Source organism: Aquarana catesbeiana, linkage group LG04 (genome assembly GCF_042186555.1).
Source record: "Aquarana catesbeiana isolate 2022-GZ linkage group LG04, ASM4218655v1, whole genome shotgun sequence".
Lineage (NCBI taxonomy): Eukaryota > Metazoa > Chordata > Amphibia > Anura > Ranidae > Aquarana > Aquarana catesbeiana.
Window position 1 is genome coordinate 125,628,961 of NC_133327.1, and position 24,253 is coordinate 125,653,213.

General features: G+C 40.5%; 1 protein-coding gene across 2 annotated transcripts; it reads left to right on the forward strand.

Annotated features, from left to right (window-relative positions):
- The first annotated feature begins 319 nt into the window (after positions 1–319).
- Positions 320–15,015, forward strand: AMOTL2 (angiomotin like 2). 2 transcript variants are annotated; one of them, XM_073625524.1, is made up of 10 exons: positions 320–533; positions 3,171–3,967; positions 5,560–5,713; positions 7,033–7,177; positions 7,638–7,730; positions 9,732–10,027; positions 10,132–10,427; positions 10,533–10,720; positions 10,824–10,970; positions 13,542–15,015. In XM_073625524.1, exons 2-10 carry the CDS (start codon positions 3,276–3,278, stop codon positions 13,598–13,600), a joined length of 2,070 nt encoding a protein of 689 aa, XP_073481625.1. In that variant the 5' UTR covers positions 320–533; positions 3,171–3,275; the 3' UTR covers positions 13,601–15,015. The 2 variants fall into 2 exon arrangements, with proteins under 2 accessions (XP_073481625.1, XP_073481626.1); XM_073625525.1 differs by lacking the exon at positions 320–533 and adding an exon at positions 2,764–2,883.
- Positions 15,016–24,253: the final 9,238 nt, after the last annotated feature.

Genomic DNA, 24,253 nt, shown 5'->3' on the forward strand with positions numbered 1-24,253 from the left:
ACTCCTATGATTCTTTAACTTGGTAACTTGTATGATTCTTTAACTCGGTGTACTGTGTACTCCTGACTCTTGTTTTAAGTTTGTATCCAGTTCCTGAGTGTCACTGTGCCTTGAGCATGCTGATTGGTTGCAGGGAGGGGCCAAGGTCTCTCACTCTAGGATCATATTACCAGGCCTGCTCTGCTCTGCTCTGCTATGTATTGAGTGCATAGTGAACTGTTTCAAATGGATCAGTTCACTCAGATGAATCGATTCATCCAGTTCACTGAAAAGAATCGATTCAAAAAAACGATTCGTTCATGAACTGGACATCACTATCACATTCCTGACATAGCACAGCGATAGAGAGACGCAGAGCAGCCCGGCCGCTGCCAGTACCAGTACACACTCCGATCACAGCTCTCCGATCACAGCTCTCCGATCACAGCTCCCCGGGAGAACACAGCCTGATCCCCGCACTGAGGACTCACTACACCGGGGACTTGTCATATGCTGGAGCTCCGATCTCTACTATACACCTCGGATATGAGCCGGTGAGTGAGTGCCGCTGTCTGTCATCACCGCTACATGCCTGTCACTGCACCCTACTCCTATTGTGTATGGATGATCCCTACACGTGTGCTGACCACTGATCCCTATAGGCACCTGACACCTCCATGGCTGTACCCCATACATCATACAGGGACATGATTTATATATTAGATAGATTGACTTATAGGACAACCCTAATACCCTATACTCACCTTCTCTATTTACTAATACATGTGCAACAATGTATCCATACAAGGTGCACACTTCTATTATACCATGCATGCTCCACATCTATGTATCCCACTACAATCTCATTGACATATGTTACAGTATTTACTAATATGTTCATGATCACCCAATAGGAGGACTGTATGGAACCCTCAGTGTCTGTATATATACATATAATGCATTTATCTATATCATTTTTAATATACATTTATATATATAGCGTGCATTTCAATATTATGTATACACCAATGTCTATATGAGCTTTTCACTCTCTCTGTCTCTAAATGTATACTGTATGTGTATATATATCTATCTATATATATATAGATAGATATATATATATATCATGCCTTTATATCTTATATATACTGCAATGTGCATGCATAAACATATATATATACAGCACACATTTCTATATTATTTATAATGGATATATATATATATATATATATATATATATATATATATATATATATATATATATATATACACATACATCTAGCATGCCTTTATATATGATATATACTCCAATCTACATGTATGTTTATATACACATATAGCATGCATTCCTATATTATATATACTGCAATGGGCATGTATGCTCATATACAGCACACATTTCTATATTATTTATAATGGATATACATATACATACATATAGCACGCCTTTATATATATTATATACACTCCAATGTACATGTATGTTTATATACACATATAGCATGCATTTCTATATTAGATATACTGCAATGGGCATGTATGCTTACATACATATACAACATGCATTTTTATATCATTTATAATGGCTAAATACACACACACACATGCAGTATAGCATGCCTCTATGTATTATATATACACTCCAATGTGCATGTATTTTTATATACACATATAGCATGCATTTCTATATGATATATAATACAATGTGCATGTATGCTCATATACATATACAGCACAAATTTCTATAATATTTATAATGGATATATAGATATATATATATCTATATAGATATAGATATATATATATATCTATATCTATATATATATATATATATATCTATATATATATATATATATATATATATATATATCATACCTTTATATGCTATACATACACTCCAAATTACGTATACTCCATATGTGCATGTGTGTCTCTATACATACTGTATATAACAGGTATTTCTATATTAGATCTGGAACTGCTGCTACTGACTCTGCTCTGGTTAACAGGCAGGACTGGCCAGTTGCTGACATGTAGTTTTTTATCTGTGTGCTCCGTGTGCTTGTTGTCCTTGTAAAAAGTGTTTATATGGCATTGTATATGTAGCTAGTCACTTGGCGTGCTTTTCTTTTACGGTTTGCCTGGATAGGGTTAAGCTTGGCACATTCTTGAATGGGAAGCTATGCAGGTGTTTGGTCACCCCTGGCAATGGCGAAGGAATTCAATGGGGTATTTTTGTTATTGTTCTTGTTTTTAGCACAAGCTTTTGTACACTTGTGGCAGGACTGCAATCCACAAAGAATGTCAATTGCAACACAAAGGGCCCAGTGATGTCACGTCTTAGATATTTGTGAGGTGGTAGCTTCTCCTACGCGAAAAAAAAAAAAGTCTTTGTGCATTAAGGGAGCAAGAAAAGCCACAGGTTTGTGGCCAACAAAGTCATCCTGTAAAGATGTAATATGCAGCAATTTGTAGAATGTGGAAAGTTGTGTATATTTAACCCACGACTGCCAATTGGTGGCAATATAGTGGTACAAAAGCTGTAGCATAAATCTGAAAACCTGAAAGGTTTGCTTGTAAAGAAAAGGAAAAATGTAGTTATTGCAGACTACATAGTACTTATAGAAGAATTCCCACAACTTCAGCTCATTGTGGTCCACATTGCTGTGTGAATCTCTTTTCAACTTCAACTACTATCTGGCTTTCAATGGGAGGGCTCCAAAACAGAAGCTGCAGGGGGGCATACCAGAGAAATACTGGACTTTATCTACTTAGAAAAGAGGAGGGAAACATTCCAATCATTAATCAGCCTCCTCCTCCTCCTAAAAACAAAACAGGGCAAAAGTCTTACCTCTCCAGGTTGCTGCGAAACAGCAGGAGTGGAGGGACAGGAGTAGTAGAAAGGTATGTGCAATTAACCACAACAAGGTGCCATCAAGGTCAGTCTTTTCATGTCAATTTCAGTTGAATACTCACTAATAATCAAGATCCTTCAGCCTTAAGCTATATACTAGGAAGTCTCTGATCTTCTCTAGTGTTTTTTACCTTTTATAAAGCAAAAGGAAAGAGGGAAAAAAAATAAAGAAGGAAATAACCTGGAATATGTTAGATGCACCAGTGATGGTAGGTCTGTATGTATCAATCCCATCACAATAATTATTCTTAAACTGGTATTTCTTTTTCTTTCACAGGTTCCTCACAGCACAGCCATAGATCAGAAGATTTGGAAAAAGGATTATTGTTCAGTATTGATTGCTCGTCTTCCTTTGGTGGGATTATTTCTTTTTTGAGCAAGGATGAGAACCGCAGAGGATTCATCCGGAACAGTTCTTCACCGTCTTATCCAGGAGCAGCTGAGATATGGAAATTTGAGTGAAAATCGTACCTTATTAGCTATTCAGCAACAGGCCTTACGGGCTGGAGGGGGCAGTGGAAGCCCCAGATCATCCCTGGAAAGCCTTGAACAGGAGGAGATGCAGGGTAGCCCTTCTACAAGGCAGGAGCCTCAAGGGCAGGAGCACCATTGTGACCATTTCTACCTGGAGAATCCTATGTATAAAGCTCATGAGTACCACCATAAAGGTGAGGAACTTCCAACCTACGAAGAAGCCAAAGCTGCCTTGTCTCAATACTATGCAGCTCAAAATATCCAGAAGGTAGAACATGCTCCACAACTCCAAGACCAGTCACTCATGGAGCTGAAGCATGGCCATGTTAGGTCTTTGAGTGAAAGATTGCTGCAGATGTCTCTAGAGCGCAATGGAGCTAAACCGCAAAACCTTATGACCTCTTCTCATAGCTTTCCCCAGCTCCCAAGGCAGTACCAGCTTTCAGTAGCTCGTGGACAACAGGAAGAAGGAATGCAATATAGGAATGCTCCTCCTGAATACCCAAGTTACAACCATCCTGACCCTAATCTCAGTGGGTATGCACCAGAGCAGAGGCACTATTCAGGAGAGCTCCCTCTGTACCATCAGCCTGAAATCAGGTGAGCGCAGATACTTAACCCATAGTTATTTTGCCTCTACAGAACACAATAATGTACAATAGAGGAGCTTTTTTGACAGACTATGGGGGAGATTTACTAAAACTGGAGCACTCTGTGCATGGTAGCCAATCAGCTTCTTAAAACCTGGAAGCTGATTGGTTTCTCTGCAGAGCTGCACCAGATATTGCACACTCCAGTTTTAGTAAATCTCCCCCTTTGTGTCTGTTAAAGTCTAAATTTGTTCTGGCTTCCATTAATTTAAAAAAGTACACGTACAATAAAAAAAGCCAAAGTTACAATTTAGGTCAGTTCACTTGACATTGCTACATGTTTCAGACCTTGACTTTTTTCATTGCCATATTCATTTGGACAGCAAAGCTATTTTAAAAATTTAGTTTGGCTGTTAAATTGACCATTTCAGAAAGAGTTCCTCATGCTGAAAAAGTTCTGCTTCTTGCGGTTTCAATGCATGCTACCTATTCATGTAAACTTTAGTGTAATAAACTAGAGTCTTAAGCATACAGTCTATATTAAGCATTTCAGGAAAGAGCAGATAACAAGCAGACAGAATTTGCTCTCTGCAGATTTGCACATGGTGATGTTTTAACGCACGTAGTAGGTCTGACATAGTATTAATAGCTGCCTTAAATGGGGGGTGTAAAAAATCCCTTTTAACTCTCTTTTAACAGTCAAAAATCCTGTTTGACTTTTAGGAGATCCCTGACAATAAACATTGGTCTGGCTAGGTTGCAACAATTCTGTATTGTTCACACAGGAAGAGATAGACAGAGACAGGAAGTAGCTCCATAAGCCAGTGGGGGGAAGATAATGGTTAAGAAAAATGTCCAGTCTCACAATGAAAGAATCTGTTCCCATGTTAATTCTTGTAACCCCTTTACAGCAACAACATCCATTAACGGAAATACCAGTTGCATTGTGATAGGACATCATGAATTCCTAAAGTTCTAGGCAGCTGACTGAGTCTAAAAGGATGGCCTATAACTGGCTTTAGGCAGCACACCTAACCCCAATGCCTCCCTTTTCTTTTCCAGGCATTGGAATCTGGAATAGCATTTTGATCATAAGGTGCAGATACTGGATAAGCCAGATCGATAGTGTTTACAGGAAACTTATATACCTATTGATTTCCTATGCTCATGTTCAATATAAATTCCAGTTTCAACATCCACAATCACGTAGAAAGTGTAAAGGTTTAGTAGAGAAGCCTTGTCTTGTATGATCTAGTATTGGTTATTTTTAGAAGTTAGTGCATTATTTTTGGATGTGTGCCTGATGCTTCTGAATACTGATTCAGAATGATAGATGTTCCAGTAGTGTAGAGAGTGCAAGACTGTACAAGCCCTGCATTCAGCTCTAAAGTTAATCTTTCAATAAGTGTTATAAAATGTGTCCAATGTACACCTAAACATGTTGGTTCATTTGAGGCTTTAAGAACTATCAGTCATCGACTATACTAGGAATTCAAGTACCTTTTATCATTTTTATATTCAATCATAAAACAACAACTTATTATTGCTTTGAGATGTCTGCTTGTGATATCTAAACCTGAGTATTCATTTTGTTTCTTGCAGGCCGATGCCAGAACCAAACCTACACTATGGGCAGATGGCACATTTTAATGCAGCAGGTACACACATGGCACGAATGGATGCTCTACTGCAAGAGAATGAAAAGTTACGCCGGGAACTTGAGAGTTACAGTGAAAAAGCAGTGAGGATCCAGAAGGTAAGAGAAAAAGGACCTATGTGGACATGGAAGTAGAGGGGTGCAAAGTGGATATAGCAACCAATCGCATTCAAGCTGGCCTTGTTCTATAGAGAGCTTAAAAATGAGTCTGATCTGTTGATCTGAGTAACCTTTGCCTTAACCTTGCTTAAAAAACACCCTTTATTAGTATGACACCACTGACAGTTTAATATATTTTTTTAAAGTGACAGTCAGTCTTCAGAGTAGTAAAAGAGATGTATATATGAAAAGATCATTTTGTAGAGGCTTTGGGTGTTCTTTAGGAATGTCTAGCAAGTGCAGCAGGTAACTCAATTGGAATTTAGCAGCTGCCTTTCCAACACACAGCCTCAACCCATAAACATGAAAAAACACATCAGAGTCTAAAACATGATTCCTTTTAACAAACAGGGCATTGTAGTAGGTTCCCCCAGCTGGTCAGAGAGGGTGGGATGTCTTTCGTTTTTGTCATCTCTTTCACTTTCTTTGCAACCCCCCTCTTCCCTATAGTCTCCCCTTTAACAGCTGCGAGAGATCTTCGCACAATGGGCCGGCTATGAGACATTTGTTGGAGGCACACGTAGAGCTCAATGCCGCTGACAGTTGCTCGGGTTTTGTGTTCTACTTGAGCTGACCTGATGCGGCTTCAATGAGCCATTGTGTGGGGATGAAAAGGTGGCTGTGTTAGTAAGGCCTTGGCTGCAAGGAATAGGGAGGGGGGTCCAGACCTTTAGCAAATGTGCAATCCAGACAAGCAGGTGGCATTGAATCTGCAGACAGTATTTAAATGTAAGCAATACCATAGCTTAGCATAGCATTTGCTGAAGTTAAAAAAAAAATATATCAACTATTAAACTGAAAGAATCTTGCATGAATATGTTGTGGTTAGGACAGTTATGTGAATTACCCCAAGCAGTCAGCTCTGACTGCAGTAGATATATACCGGTACTTGGCCATTGTGTACATAGGACCTTATTTATAATGATGTTCTTACCAGTCAATGGAATTATCTTACCACATTTTATTAATGTATGACGATTAAGTGTGATGATATGTTGCAAGAAATCAGATGCATACATTGGGGCTTTTTTAATAGTAAGATGCAAATAGTAACAGCTTTCTATGTCTTATGGCCACTTAACAAAATTAGGTCTGATCATTTGTTGTAGTTACAAAAATTCTGATCTGTAAATAGTTTTTTGGTATTGCTGTACAATATGTTTTGCTTTATGTACACGTCTTTTCTTTGTTATTATATTAAACTCTTTTTTGCTATACATCATTCCAATAATCTCAATGTTCACTTTATGATTTTGTAGCTGGAAACTGAAATTCAGCGAATTTCTGAAGCTTATGAAAATCTCATGAAAGCTTCCTCTAAGAGAGAGTCTCTTGAAAATGCCATGAGGACCAAGATGGAAGGAGAGATGAGGCGCATGCAGGACTTCAACCGTGACCTAAGAGGTGAGGGATCTCTAACAAAGAGGAGGAGCTTTTACAACAATAGCGTGCTGTGGTGAAGCTATCCATCAGTGTTAGCCATTTACAACCGATATTAGGCTTAAGTGAGTGGACTCAATCTTCTAAGAGCATCAAGGTCTTGAACAGCCATGTAGCAGGAGATATCAGACAGCAGGGGCTCAGGAACAACAATGGAGCTTTTCTTACAAAACTCATTAACCTCTATAGCTCATCAGCATGATTTTAATTGGAATCTCTTGGAATCATTTCTAAAATAAGACATCCCAGAACACTCTGCTAAATGCAGATTTATTTTAAAAAGCAGGCTACATCAGAAGAGCAAGCCGAAAAATAATTTGTCCCTCTGATGGGGACAGGAATGTTTGATAGCATCTTAGAATTGAAGCAGATTGTCATTTTGTGAACCTATCCTATTAACATTTTGTATTGTCTTTTTGTTTAGAACGGCTGGAAACTGCAAACAAACAGCTGGCGGCCCGGAATGTGGAGCAGAGGGAAGACAGTCATGGAGCAGTGTCCAAACTGCTTGCTCAGTGTAAGTTAATAAACTTGAGATTAGACTATTAAGTGGGCCAATTAATTCACATAAATGCAATAAGAGGCTCAAAACATTCATAATCATATATTTAATGGTTATGCTAACATAATGCATCATACATAAGTGTTTTAAGTATAGGTCATTATAAAATATTGTTTTAAGCTATCGACCATCGTATTCTGTTCTCCATTGCAATAACTCAGTATGGCTTCCTGTATATCACAAAATATCCCCATTATAACAGTTTATTTTTCTTCAATGTTTTGAGCTGGGATAAGTCTCCCAATGTTGCGAATAATTTTGAAAATGTTAATAATAGTTTTTTATTTAATAATAGTTTTTCAGGTTTATAATGCCTTTAAGCGCAGAGTTCCCAACAATGTTAAAGATAAATCATTTCTCCTTTTCTCGACAAACACCCTATGATAAGTGGGATTACTTCATACTTGTGGTGTGATTGACCCTACCAGTCAAAATACACAGTTAAAATGAGTAATACTGGATTCATTTGACCTGATAAACAAACATCTTTCTGAGCTGCGTACGTGGGCTTTGCCCTAACGCACCTTTAAGGATGCAGGGGAGGTGTGTCTATTCTCTGCTTCCTGAAGAAAAGATTATGTTGCTTTAGCAAACAAACAGAGTTCAATGTGACCTGAATTCTTCACATTCCAGTAGCTGATCTGCCCAACCCCCTCCTTTTCTTCACAGGAAGGGGGGAAAAAAGAACTGCATGGAAAAAAATAACAGGATAGGGCTTTTTTTTTTTACTGTGCATAATACAATAAAAATCCTAAGAAAACCAAAAGTGTATTAAAAATTACACATAATTCATTATAATTAAATTAAATTAAATGTGTTTATTGCACACAATATCTTCTTCCCCCAGTAAATTGTAGAAATATTGCAGAACATTTACCTATGACTATGCACTGTCAAATCTTATATATGGTGGTAATACAAATCTATAATATTGAAACTCAGCTAATTTAGCCTAAGAAAGCAGTGAGATGTCAGAAAAGAACTGATCATCTGACTAGACACACAAGTGCTTAAACCCACTCATTTGGCTTAGGTTTCTGATTCCTTTGGATGTTTTCCTGAGAAAAATCTACACTTAACTTAATACAGTTAATTTGTATTATTCCTGATCTCTTATACATAGTCGCAATAAACTGATGTTCTAGTGTATTTCCCTGCTGGGATAGTTGGAACCACCACCAGGGAGAACTGGTCCAACCAGGATATACATCCTAGAGCTGTCATGTTCCAGCTATCCGACTGCTCCATGCCTGGGAACCTGAATGTTTGCTTAACCTTTTCATGGAACAGTACAGGAGCAGTCAAGTTTAAGAAATGCTCTTGTTTAGGTCATTCCACACACACACAAAGCTCATGCAAACACCTCCAAATCTCATAGGGCTCTTGGTTATGTACACAGCTTATCATACTGAAAGGGTCCCTTCTCAGTGTTTGCTGATCATTTAGAACTTCACTGGCTTTTTCTTTGTGAATAGAGTGATTTTTTTTTTTAAATCTTCCCAAAACTCTTTAAGCATATAATGGCTAGTCTGTTTGCAACCGTTTTGTATTTGTTTCTTGGGTGTATGTTTGTTTCTTCAATGATCTTCCCACAAGAAACAGCTACCCTGCTTGAGTCTTAAACTGAAATCTGCAGCGTTTGTTATAAATAAGCAATGACCTTGACCTATAAATTTACTAGGAACAGCTAATATGCAAGTTGACTGTGGCTGCACAGAATAGCTGACAGGTGCCCTTTAAGATGTGAAGTGATGTTGAAATTAAACCTAAAGCATGTGCAGCGAGGAATGTTAGCTGACATAGTAGATGCTCTGATACTCCATGCCCATTCTCCAAATGCGTTTTCAACCAAGGACAGTACTAGTAACTAGGAGCAAATAAGAACCTTTTATCTAAAAAGTATATGAAACTACAGAGGTAAAAAGTAATTGATGACCTTTTTGTTCTTCCTTGCAGGCCGTGAACAGCAGTTTGAGAAAGAGAAGTTAGAGAGAGAGATTTGCCTTTTGCGAAGTGCCAATGAGGACCAACGCCGAAGGGCAGAGCTGCTGGAAAAGGCTCTGAGTAATGCCCAGTCCACAGCCGCTCGCACTGAGGATGAGCTGCGCAAGAAGAGGGCGTATGTGGAAAAAGTGGAAAGACTACAGCAGGCTTTAAGCCAGCTCCAGGCTGCCTGTGAAAAGAGGGAACAGCTGGAATTGCGCCTGCGGACAAGATTGGAGCAGGAGTTGAAAAACCTAAGGGCTCAACAGGTGAGTTTTATGTCACTGCTAGTTATGATACATTTATTATAGTCTTGTGATTCCACATGACTCTAAACTAAAAAAAAAAATAACTCCGATAACTCTTCCAACAGAGACAACCAATGACACAAAATGGAAACCATTCTCCAGAAGTCTCTGTCCATATCCTTTCTGAGCAGCTGAGGGAGAAGGAGGAACGGATACTGGCTCTGGAGGCTGACATGACCAAGTGGGAACAAAAGTATTTGGAAGAACGCACTATGCGCCAGTTTGCCATGGATGCTGCAGCCACTGCAGCCGCTCAGCGAGACACTACCATTATCAACCACTCACCTCGCCATTCGCCAAACAATAGCTTCAATGAGGACCTGCTATTAGTAAGCCACAGGCACCAAGAAATGGAGAACAGGTAGGTGTGATCCACTTCCTTCTGTTACATTTATTCTAGCCATGTGCTTCTACTGTCTATTTTTTCCTTTCTAACATACATATTCTGTTTTTTTTTTTAATCCAGAATCAAAGCTCTTCATGCACAAATACTGGAGAAGGATGCAGTCATTAAAGTCTTACAGCAACGTAAACCTTACCAGGGCCCCCTGCGACCTGCTAAGTCAGTGCCTTCTATATTCACCCCATCTGTGCCAAGCCCAAACTCGGCAGCTGTTGAAAGACAAGTGAACAATACATCAAAAGAAGCAGCAGGTGAATGCAGCAGATTATGTCATATGAGGTGGATAATGCATTTGAGTTTTTTATGATGGACCTTCAGCAATACTTATTTTGTTTTCTTTCTTGTGTCCTTCAGTAAGTAAATCACCATCTGCCAACATGAGCACCTCGCCTGTACACGCCAAACATGGCAGTAAAGATGGTAGCACCCAGACGGGGTATTCAACAGACTCGACAAGTGTGACAGCCTGTATTCTGGACAGGAATACCTCATCTTCACTAGGTAAGGGCCACATCTTGGTTGCATGTTGTACCCACAGATTTTTGGGCCACAATTTTGCTTGCCTGAAAGAGCTATCTTTGCTACTAGAAATCAGTCTTTTGTACTTGCACTAGAGAAGTGACACTTGGAACTTGATTGGTTGAGTAACTTAGGCAATTCTACCCAACATGATGTCTGAGGAGAAAGTAATCTTAGGGATTTTTTGAGAAAACCTGAGAACCTTGGTTTTCATCAAGACTGGTGGCTGTAATATTACTGATTTTTCAAAGTTCATACCAGAAATGTCAGTTCCCACGAAACGGCATATGGATGATGGATGAGCTGTAGGTGTGTTTTGACCACACATGAATTCAGAGAAATATAAACAGTAAACATTGCATTTTCTCCCATTAAACACCGCCTTCAAAAAATGCCCCTGGGTACCAGCTCATCACTAATTCTTGGCCAAAACAAGCCTGGATGATGTGTCGTTATGATGAGTGCCTCTTCTTTTTCTAGTGAGCGAGGCTGATGTTCCGAGGATGTTTCGCAATGGCAGAAGCTGCACTCGCTCACCTCCCCTCCCCCAGGCTGAGCCCGTGCCGAGCCCTGCATAGTTGAGAGCTTTCTCCTCACACAATCCCTGCCAAGGCTTGGCCTCCCTTGGTGATGACTAATCTCAATGAATCTCAGCTATGCAGCTGGGAACAGAATGCAGGTGTGAGGCCAAGAGACTGAGATGAAGGGGGAAGGGAGCATAGCTAGTGTATGAAAGAAAGATCATAGAATTATTTGAGAGCTAATATACGCCATACTACAGTACAGCGGCAGATATTGATCACATATTCAATGAAAATAGATTCATGTAATTGGGGCTACACAAATACTACTGTTAATGCCTCCCTACCTGCCAGATTTTAATTTCCATGTGTTCCCAGTAATGGAAATAAAAGAGAAGATATGTGATTAGTAGGTATTGGAATAAACTCCAACATTTTTTCACAGATTTTTTTTTTTTAAACCTAGTCATTACTGGTATTCAGAAATTGTGTGCAGGAAAATGTAACAAAATTTAAAACCAATTTGGGTTTAAAATGGATCTTTGCCTCAGCAGACTAAATAAATAAAAAAATTATAAATCATAAAAGGGGCAGACTCGATGGACCAATTGATCTTTTTCTGCTGGCACTCTTCTAGGTTTCTATGTAACTGTTATATTTTAGGGCAGGTTAGAAAATTAAAGGAAACACCTTACTAGTCATTATGGGCAACACAAACATCTTTTTTTCTTCTAGATTTTGGGGTATTAAGGACCTCTACTTATGAAATCTAACCTGCTTACACCGTATTTCCCAGCTAAAATGGTTGAGCATCCCTCGTTTATAGTATCCAACCTTTTCAGAATAGCTCCATGTTTAAAGAAACGTTAGAAGCCTTTTGGCCGACTCATATTTCCCAGTACCCGAGTTGCTCAACCACCACCATACTTTCACATCACCATTTGCTTCTTTCTGAGAAGATGCAGCATATCTGCTTACCATCCAAAGCCACAGGCATGTCTGGAATGTCCTCCCCCTCAACCAATGAAAATGGGCCATTGTGACCCCACGTACTCCTTTTAGGATGTCGACACATAGTAGGGCAATGTAAATGCCCAGAAGCGCTGGATGCATCATTCTGTCTGTCTATCACAGGCAATGATACAATCTTTCAGATTACAAGCAGGCCCACTGTCTATACTTGTTATAGTGTATTGTTCACTCATTTTTACTGTATGTATCCACATACTGACTGGTCACATGATTGTTTCATCACTTATATATTCAAAGGCCTTTGTGAAGGCTGAATCAGAGGAAGAAGTAATGCGGGTGCAGAACTACAGTTAGACACATAATCCAGTCATGCAGAAACAATTTGCTAAGAGCCTGACAGGGTGCTCAGATACTTTATATGAATGTCTATCAGTCTGCTGCTATTCCTTTGTTGGCATCCGAAATATTACAATATGGTGTGTGTCGTATACATATGAAATGATAGCACTGCATGTAATTAACACATCAGTTTAATACTTTGAATTATTCTTATCCTTTTACTATGACCAGTTTGTTATTGTGATTGAGTATTACGGCAGTTAAGACATCAAGCATTCAACTGAAATCTTACTAATGTGGAAGTTGCATGCTTTAGCATAATATTTAAATATTTAATGTGACTTTTGTGTGCTAAATATTATGAATATTTTGACATAAACATGTTAAAACTAAACACATTGATCCTGATTCATCGCTCACCATTCTGCAATGATGCATCCAACACTTAAGGTGTGCTAGAGGCCAAGTTAGCATGCCTTAATGTTAGGGTTCCCTAAGTTTTATTGCAACTTGATAATTCAGTGCCATTAAGGCCTATGTTTAAATAGTAAGTGCATTGCCTTAAAACAAATCACTTTAATCCTGCCCTAAAATAATAACAGCCATAATCTAGTTACCGTAGGTGACCCCTCCTCTTGTCTTTACTGCAGTTATAACATGTGACCAATTTATATTTGCACTGAATCTACCATTTACTCATAACATTTTTCTTTTCTTACAGAAACAGTGTCCTCCACTAAAAGCTCAAATGTTTCTGAAATGGTTGAGATCCTTATCTGAGCTGTCCATGCCTGGGGCTATACCCTCAAACTTGAGAAAGTCTTACATGGTCAAGATTTGTTGATAGTCAGACAACTGAAGTCTACAGGCAAAGGATGCCGTGTTCAGTCTGTAATGATGAAGGCGTTCCTGGAGTCGAAACAAGGTTAATTGTAAAGCCGGAGATATATCATTTAGGATTCAGATGAACTTTATGCATTGTCCAGCACACCAGTCTGAGCTGTTGATAAAAATGGAGGAGACTGGAAGACTTGAGATGACCTTCTTAGATTTCTCCACCAAACAGTTGCCATCAACACTTGCCAACATCAATTAATGTGATTAAAGTGGTTTTGGAATGTGAAATATGGCTTAGACTTAAGACTTGGATTCACATGGACATGTTCTGGGGGAAGAAGAATCGTGTCTAATTTTTGGCTTTGGAGAGCCAAGTCCAACCCTTTTTGCTGCTAGAAATACCTACAGAAAACAGTAGGGGTTTGAAGTGGTTTAAAGTTACCGGACTCTTGTCCCAAACATTTTTCATGTAAATACTTATGTGTTTATTTTTATAACACCTTGCATTGTTACTATTTATGGACAACACAACTGTATTGTTGTCTCAATACCACATCTTTTGTGTTTTGACGTTTTAACAAAACACAAGCTTATAAAATTTAAATTTGACTATTCAGGACAACCATATGGCCTCGTCTATTAAAAACGTGGTGTGGAAGAGTTGCCCATAGCAAAAAATTAGACCGCGCTTTCAAATATTTTGAGTCTTTCTGACTGCTATGGGATGATTTTTGTAATATACCACCTTTTTATGGTAGTTTTTGTGATGTTTTTACTTCACAGAGGCTCGCGAGTAGTAGGCAAAGCAATATATTTATCCCTCTCCACAAAACCCTATATTGTATTTATTTTTTATTTTAATATTCTACCCCCTCCGTCCTTGTCCCTTCTTTTAAACTGCAGTTGCTGGCCAACAGCAGTTATTGTTCAGTTTGGTTCCTGCGTGTTTACAAAATTAGATCAACATAAATTGCTTTAAGCAATTTACTAAAGATTTTTTTCTTTAGAAGTGGTCGCCCCTCTCTATGCCCTGTGTTTGCCAGGCGAGGAAAGATAATACTTCCTTTGTTTGACAAAAGTGATGGGTTACAAATGTAATATATATTTTTTTGTATGTGTTATTTCTGCCTATCTGCGCTGTGAAAGTCTGTGTTCTATTCCAAAGATGTATGAATCCGATATATATTTTCTGTGAGTTTACTTAAGTTATCGAAAGTATTTAAAGATGTAAGCGTGGCTGTTGTGTCTTAATATTATTCTGCTTTATTATATGCTGCCCGGATGCAATCTGGCACTGCTGTTGCAGACCAGAATTTTGTAATTTTAAATATAAAATTAATAAATAAGATTTAAAATTATGTTTTGTGTGATCAATTACTTTTTATATTTGGATACGTACATAATACCTATAATGAAAGCATGTCAAAATTTACCTTTAAGGTTCCCAAAATGATTGGGGTCTGGTCAAGACAGTAATATATTTAGCTTGTCAAGAATTTGTGAATATACAGTATTTTATTTGAGATTAAATTTTTATACAGCTTTATGTAGAATTAGTTTGTTAATACTTTTATATGAGCTGCAGTATAATTGTTATTGTAGGTACAGTACATTTTTACAGACTTCATTAGTTATTCATTAACGTAAATATTACAAAAATAAAGCAAAAAAACTGTAGCTTTCAGAAAAATACTGAAAGTTGTGACTTTTTTTACTCCAGGCTGCCATTGCAGGTAGTATGTAGAGGAAGTTAGTAGTTTGAGACCTTTAATTGAAGACTTCCAACATTTCTGCAGAAAGCTACTTAAAGAAGCTTTTAAAGATTGAGCCTACTCACTGCTCAGTGCCAAAACACTGAAGAGACCCATTCGATATGGTTGGACCCTTTTATATGTGACAATTTCCTATTAAAATGTTCCCCTTTTGAGCCAGCAGGTGGGACTTCAGTCCCTTTTATACAGTATCAGATCAGTGACACAATATTCTTTTGAGATATCAGTCAGACAAATTAAACACACAGTAGTGCTACGAGAATCCTTTGTCATATATATATATATATATATATATATATATATATATATATATATATATATATATATATATATACAGTATCTCACAAAATTACGTACACCCATCACATTTTTGTAAATTTAAATTTTATTATATCTTTGTGATTATATATGCGACAACACTGAAAAAATGACACTTTGCTACAATGTAAAATAGTGAGTGTACAGCGTGAGTACACCCTTAAGTGAAAATGTCCAAATTGGGCCCAATTAACCATTTTCCCTCCCCGGTGTCATGTGACTCGTTAGTGTTACAAGGTCTCAGGTGTGAATGGGGAGCAGGTGTGTTAAATTTGGAGTTATCGCTCTTACTCTCTCATACTGGTCACTGGAAGTGCAACATGGCACCTCAATGCAAAGAACCCTGTGAGAGTCTGAAAAAAAGAACTGTAGCTCTACATAAAGATGGCCTAGGCTATAAGAAGATTGCCAAGACCCTGCACGTGCACGTGCTCAGCATCACATCCAGAGGTTGTCTTTGGGAAATAGACATACGAGTGCTGCCAGCATTGCTGCAGAGGTTGAAGGGGTGGGGGGTCAGCCTGTCAGTGCTCAGACCATTCTCTGCACACTGCATCAGAGGGTTAAGGCAGTGTTGTAAAATAATGGTGGCCACCCAAAATATTGACACTTTGGGCCCAATTTCCACATTTAGGGGTGTACTCACTTTTGTTGCCAGCAAGCAGGATCAGGAGCCAGAAGGAATGTCACCCGAGCAAGTCTTCAACAGGAACGCAGGAGAAAGTCTCTGTGATGTTGACAAAGGCGAAGGCAGAGATCAAGTGAGCTGGGCGGCTTTAAGTAGGCAGGACTGACGAGCAGAATCAACAACAGCTAGGTAACTGTGGAGAGAGATGGGAGCTGGCAATTAGCCGACAGCTGAGCGGCCAGCTCAGAGAAAATAGAGTGGAGCCCAGCCCTGACACCATGCCACATCAGTGATCATTCATGCCACATCTATGCCACATCAGTGATCATCCGTGCCACATCCATGCCACATCAATGCTCATCCATGCCACATCAGTGCTCATCCATGTCACATCAGTGATCATCTATGCCACATCTATGCCGCATCAGTGCTCATCTGTGCCACATCAGTGCACATTCATGCCACATCAGTACTCATCCGTGCCACATCCATGCCACACCAGTGCTCATCCGTGCCACATCCATGCCACGTCAGTTCTCATCCGTGCCACATCAGTGCTTATCCGTGCCACATCCATGCCACATAAGTGCTCATCCATGCCACATCAGTTCTCATCCGTGCCACATCAGTTCTCATCCTTGCCACATCAGTGCTTATCCGTGCCACATCCATGCCACATCAGTGCTTATCCATGCCACATCAGTTCTCATCCGTGCCACATCAGTTCTCATCTGTGCCACATCAGTGCTCATCCTTGCCACATCCATGTCACTACAGTGCCTCACAAAAGTGTAATAGGTAGTCAAATTTGATTTGAAATGTATGTCCCTAGAACAGCTGATGGTGCTCCCTGCATGTTGGGCCTCTCTATGTGGCCAGGCTGTGAAAAAGTATCACACATGTGGTCAGGAGGAGTAGCAGAATATAGTTTGGGGTGTAATTTTTGCTATGCCATGTACATGCTATGTGTAAAAAATATCTTATACATGGACAACTTTGTGTAAAAAAAAAAAAAAAAATGCGTCTTCATTTTCTTTACACATATTCCAAAAACTTGTGGAAAAAAATTACATGTTCAAAAGACTCATTATGCCTCAGAGAACATACATTGGGGTGTTTACTTTCCAAAATGGGTCATTTTTTGGGTGTTTCCATTGTCCTGGAGCTCCAGGACCTTCAAAAGTGTAAGAGGTAGTCTAGAAATTATATTTGTGATTTATTTCCCTAGAAAGCCTGATGGTGCTCCTTGCATGTTGGACCTCTGTATGTGGCCAGGCTGTGAAAAAGTCTCACACACGTGATATCGCCATACTCAGGAGGAGTAGAAGAATGTATTTTGGGGTGTAATTGTCATTCAAAATGTGAGAGCACTGAAAGCTGAAAATTGGTCTGGTTAGGAAGGGCGTTTAAGTGCCCAGTGGGCAAGTGGTGATGTCTTTACTTCTTATTGTGGGAGTAGTAGAAAATCTCCACACATAGACCACAGACAGAAATACAAATTTGACAGAGGAAAGTTGTTTGTTTTCCACAAACAATTTTTTGCAATAATTTTTAGTAAACTTTTAAAAAAAATTTTAGTATAACTTTGTAATGTACAGTATATATATATGTATATGTCATTCTGGTCATCAATTACAACATAAGTAGTGACTGTAAAATGCATTCTATACTTTTATATTTATTTTTGTGATAGTCACAAAACATAATAGCAACAATGTCAGCAGTAAGGCTCCATAAACACTAGCATTTTTTTAAGCTCTTAGAAGCTGTTATTAGAATTTTTGTTTGCTTCTAGTAACTAGTGTTATCCTATGTGTCAATGCACACTACTTTAGGCTATTAGCATTTTTTGAGCTTCAGATTTTCTAGGAGCAGAACAAAAATTGTTTTTGTAGAGTTTCTTGGAGCATTTTTCCAGCAGAGACCCTCCTAAACGCTGCTAAACACTACTAATAGCATTCTCTTTTTTTTTTTTTTTTAGGAACTGCATAAAAGCTCCTAAATTCTGCTAAAACGCTACTACAAAAAGCAGGGCTGGTGCAAGGATTTTTGACACCCTAGGCAAAACACCATTTTCCCTTGGCTCTGCCCTTGACTTCTCCCTCTTTGCCCTGCCCTTGTAACACATGTGACCTACCTGACCATTACACTGACCTACCTGACCCCTACACTGATCTACTTGACCCCTACACTGACCTACCTGACCCATACACTGACCTACCTGACCATGGCTGGTGCAAGGATTTTTGACACCCTAGGCAAAACACCATTTTGCCGCCCCACTTGGCTCCGCCCCTGACTCCACCCTCTTTGCCCTGCCCTTGTAACACATGTGACCTACCTGACCCCTACACTGACCTACCTGACACATACACTAACCCATACACTGACCTAACTGACCCATACACTGCCCTACCTGACCCATACACTGACCTACCTGACCCATACTTCTTGCACTTCTCTCTCCCTCCATCCCACACACATGCACTGCTTGATGTAGATCGGAGGATCCATCCTCCTCCTTACCTCTTCGTGGTTTCATCCTCCATGACATCAGGGCTCTCCTCAGCAGAAGTATAGCATAGGAGTCCCCGCCATCCAGCCGCTCCTTGGTGTCTCCGCCAGGCCAGCACCATCAAGTGGCTCCTTGGTGTCCCCGCCAGGCCAGCGCTATCCAGCCGCTCCTTGGTGTCCCCGCTGGCCGGGAGGTCAGCTAACAGCCACCACATCTCAATGCAAACATGATCTCCACCGAGCCCCACCCTGCTCCCTCCACTGTACTCACGCAGACACAGGCGACACCAGAGGGACAGGCTGGAGCAAAGGAGTCCTGGGGGCAGCGCTGTTACTGTGTGAGGAGATGTGACAGCAGGACACATCGGGGGATTGGGGGCATGTAGCGGATGTGTTCCTGGGACAGCCGGCCCGGCACTGAACGGGGGCGATCGATCAGAAGAGGAAAGCCAAGCTCACACACGCTGTGGTTGCGCCCTAAGTGGTAGTGCGCCCTAGGAGGCGGCCTAGTTTGCCTAGTGGTAGCACCAGCCCTGACATGACACCCATATAGCACTAAAAATAAGAAACAGAAGAATTGCGCTAATAAAATACAAAAAGTGCATAGAAACTGTGAAAACAGTGTCAAATCCAGATGAACTGGAATACAATATAAATGAACTAAAGAATACGGTGGCATCTAGGGTTAACCACCCATGTGACCTAGAAGTCCAAAACTGAGTGAACTAAATTCTTAAATGGTGGCAACTAAATAGAACCACCCATATAAAGGAAAAATCCAAGTGAATATAAAATATTCCTCCGTGAAAAGCATTCCACCACCAAGAATGGAAGGGGTCACTCCTTACCGGAAAGCCATGATCCCCCACTACAGAGGATCATAACTCGCAAAACAGCTGAAACTTGCAACTTGGAACTTGCATCGGTATCCACTACGAGGTCATCAAATCATCAAGGGTTATGGACCAGCTCGTAGAGGAAACGTACCTTGAAACAAAGATGGAGCTCACATAGTGTAAAACCTTTATAGGATTTTATTAAAACTCCTAAAAAACACACTTACAATGTCATCCAGAAAGCCTTAAGCCTTAAGTCTGGTCTGTTGGCCGTACAGACTCAGACAAACCTGTCCTGCTGAAGATCGAGCACAGATTGGAGGTGACGTCAGCGCGTCGTCCTGCTCCGCTCTACACGTTTAGTGACAGCATCACGTCTTCCAGACGTTATAATCCTCTGTAGTGGGGGATCATGGCTTTCCGGTAAGGAGTGACCCCTTCCATTCTTGGTGGTGGACTGCTTTTCACAGAGGAATATTTTATATTCACTTGGATTTTTTCTTTATATGGGTGGTTCTATTTAGTTGCCACCATTTAAGACTTTTATTTAGTTCACTCAGTTTTGGACTTCTAGGTTGCATGGGTGGTTAATCCTAGATGCCACCGTATTCTTTAGTTCATTTATATTGTATTCCAGTTCATCTGGATTTGACACTGTTTTCACAGTTTCTATGCGCTTTTTGTATTTTATTAGCAGGATTCTTCTGTTTCTTATTTTTAATGTGCATGAAGCCTAAACAAGAAGAAAAAAGGAAAAGCAGAATATTAGCCTGTGACTTTAATCCAGGCATGTATCTATTAAAAAATTAAAGTTTCTTTGTACTGTGTAATACAGGGATCTCAAACTAGCGGCCCTCCAGCTGTTGCGAAACTACAAGTCCCATGAGGCATTGCAAGGCTGACAGTTACAAGCATGACTCCCACAGTCAAAGGCATGATGGGACTTGTAGTTTCGCAACAGCTAGAGGGCCACCAGTTTGAGACCCCTGGTGTAATGTGTTTATTATGTATTCTGTGCAATGCTGTACATGCAATGCCTTCCTCTTCTGGATTTTATCACAGCTCACTGCACTGCACCTCCAGGCTGCATTGTCATATGAATAGGACACATAGAAAACAATTGTTTTCTGTGTGTCCTAGCAGTGACCTGCATTCATCCAGTGTGCTAAAACACAGGTCACCACAGTTTGTGTGAACAAGGCTTGAGTAAAGTCAGAAATTCCTATTTGTAAAATTGTTCCAGGTCTCCTTTAGATGTATTTTTGGGTACAGTTAGTATAAATATCTTAATCTGTCATTATACTATCTACCTCTAATACCCTACACAGCAGCCTGGAAGGGCACAGCAAAAAACATAAAGAAAAGAGAGTATTGGTATAATGTTTAAATCCATTTGTTGAGAAAACACTATAAGCTTCCATGCCTTACTGGAAAGTTTGAAAAAGTAAAAAATGCTTATTTCTGCCTGGAAGCTGAAAATGTTATCACGGCCGTTCAATCCCTGCTGAAGGTTGGCTTGGAAGAACAGATGAGACCAGGCACAGTCCAGCTGAAGAATGCTAAGTAGAACTGAACTCAGTTTACTTCCTGGATGAAAGCATTTCAATGTTCTGCCACTTCATCAGAGTATCAGCATTACTGGAGATCATACACTAATAAGGCATAATAGCAATTGATTTGAACTTTAGAAAAAATTGAAGAAGTGTTTTCTGATAGTAGGACTTTAGTTCTGCATGATTGTCATGTGAGACTTGTGAAATAGTTACATAGTTAGTCAGGTTGAAAAATGATACAAGTCCATCTAGTGCAGTGGTTCTCAACCTTACTAGCGCCGTGACCCCTTGATAAAATTTCCCAAGTTGTGGGGACCCCTAATGGTAAAATTATTTTCGTAGCGTGGGTTGTCAGCACCCAAGGCAAGACAAGTAATTTGCGCCCCTAAGCCACGGATATTTAGCACTCCCTGAGTCCCTTCCACTTAGGATGTACCACTCTTTCTTTTTGTTCTCCTTTCCTTCCCTTTTATCTCTCTCTATCCTAATTTCTTGTTTTTTTCCCCCATCCCTCTCTCGCCGTCTTTTTTGTTCTTTCTCTTATTCTTTCTCTCTCTATCTTTCTCTTTGTTCCTCCCCCTATTTTCCTCTCGCTTCCATGTATTCTCTATTTTTATTTCCTTCTCTTACTCCTTGGTGGGGGGGGGGGGGGATGGGGAGAGTGGCAGTGCTGGTGGGGAGTTGGGATGAGTGGCAGTGCTGGTGGGGGGTGGGATCAGTGGCAGTGCTGGGGGGGAGTTCTGATCAGCCAGCTTAGGTGCTCTTGATCAAGGTCATCTGCTGATCCGTGAAATGTAGTGGGGACTTTTAATGGCAACAATAATCACAGGTAGTGTTACTCACTGTGTCTCCGACTTTGTGGTGTCTCGCAGCAGTGACACTTATGCCGAAATCAGGAGATAGGGTCTCCTTCAGCCCCTCCCACTTCACATTCCTCACCAGTCAGCTGACCTCTAGTCACTGCCCCCCAGCCATGCTCTGAACTGAACGGGCGGCTGTGAAGAGGCTGAGGGGGCGGCCGCGGGCTCCAGGGACAGCCATTCTGGGCGGCAGCGAAAAGGCTGGGAGAGCAGTGCAGGCTTCAGGAACAGCCCAGGATTCAGTGACCCCTGGCAAATCGTCATTCGACCCCCGAGGGGGTCCCGACCCCCAGGTTGAGAACCACTGATCTAGTGCAATAAAAAAAAATACAATCTCATATACACAATCCTTCACCCACAGTTGATCCAGAGTGGTGAAAAACCCCAGCAGAGCATGATCCAATTTGCTACAGCAGGGGCAAACATTCCTTCCTGATCCACCGAGAGGCAATCGGATTTTTCCCTGGATCAACTTTACCTATAAATGTTAGTACCCAGTTATATTACGTACATTTAGGAAAGAATCCAGGCCTTTTTTAAAGCAATCTACTGAGCTGGCCAGAACCACCTCTGGAAGGAGTCTATTCCACATTTTCACAACTCTTACTGTGAAGAAACCTTTCCGTATTTGGAGATGAAATATTTTTTCCTCTAGACGTAAAGAGTGCCTCCTTGTTCTCTGTGATGTCCTTAAAATGAATAACTCAACACCAAGTTCACTGTATGGACCACTTACATGTACATGTTGATCACCCCCCCCTTAATCTCCTCTTCTCAAGAGAGAATAAATTCAGTTTCTCTAATCTTTCCTCATAGCTGAGCTCCTCATGCCTCTTATTAGTTTGGTTGCCCTTTTCTGCACTTTCTCCAGTTCCCTGATATCCTTTTTGAGAACTGGTGCCCAAAACTGAACTGCATATTCCAGGTGAGGTCTTACTAATGATTTGTACAGGGGCAAAATGTTATCTCTCTCTCTGGAGTCCATACCTCTCTTAATACAAGAAAGGACTTTTGCTTGCTTGGCATTGCATGCTATTATTGAGCTTATGGTCTACCAAAACCCCAGATCCTTCTCCACCATTGATTCCCCCAGTTGTTCTCCCCCTAGTATGTATGATGCATGCATATTCTTAGCTCCCAAGTGCATAACTTTACATTTATCAACATTTGCCACTTAGTTGTCCAATTAGTGCATTGAGGTCGGATTGTAAATTGGAGACATCCGTAAAGACTTTTTTCCACTGCATAGCTAGGTGTCATCTGCAAAGAGAGAAATGTTACTTTTAATTCCAGACCAAATATCATTTATAAAGGTATTAAAAAGTAAGGGTCCCAGCACTAACCTTGGGGTACACCGCTGATAACCTTAGACTATTCAGAGTAAGATTCATTAACCACTACTCTCTGAATTCTGTCTTTTAGCCAGTTTTCTATCCATTTAAAATTGATCTTTCCAAGCCTGTGGACTTTACCTTACACCGGGGCGGATCGGGGGGGGGAACGGGGCAATTGCTCCCCCCGAAAAAATATTACAGACTCCGAGGCCGAGTGTGCCCTGGGTAACCAGAGCCATGGTTGGGACAACTCACAGCCATTCTCAGCATGAATTACAACTCACAGCCATTCTCCGCCCCCCTGTACCTCCCCCAGCAGTTTTTCAGCCTCTCTCCTGCAGGCTGCTGCTTGAGTGAGCGGAATGGGAATGTGGTTGTACCCCGAGATTGCGCCCGTCTGGAAGAGGGAGGTGTGAGTAGCCGAGCAGAGGGGGACAAGTGAATGTTCCTGGAGGTGAGCTTTGCTAGCAGTACATTGTGGATTAGTTTACAGGCACCTCTATGCTAAGTCTGTTGAGTTCCTGCAGCTTAGCATAGCTGACAAATGGGATTGCATCTCCTTTTCATGTAGACCAGTGAGAAACTGAACTCATTAAAGCATTGTGACCTCTGTAGACTGCCCTACATACTACTGACCCCTGTACACTGCCCTACATACTACTGACCTCTGTACACTGCCCTACATCCCACTGACCTCTGTATACTGCCCTACATACTACTGACCTCTGTACACTGCTCTACATACTACTGACCTCTGTACACTGCCCTACATACTACTGAC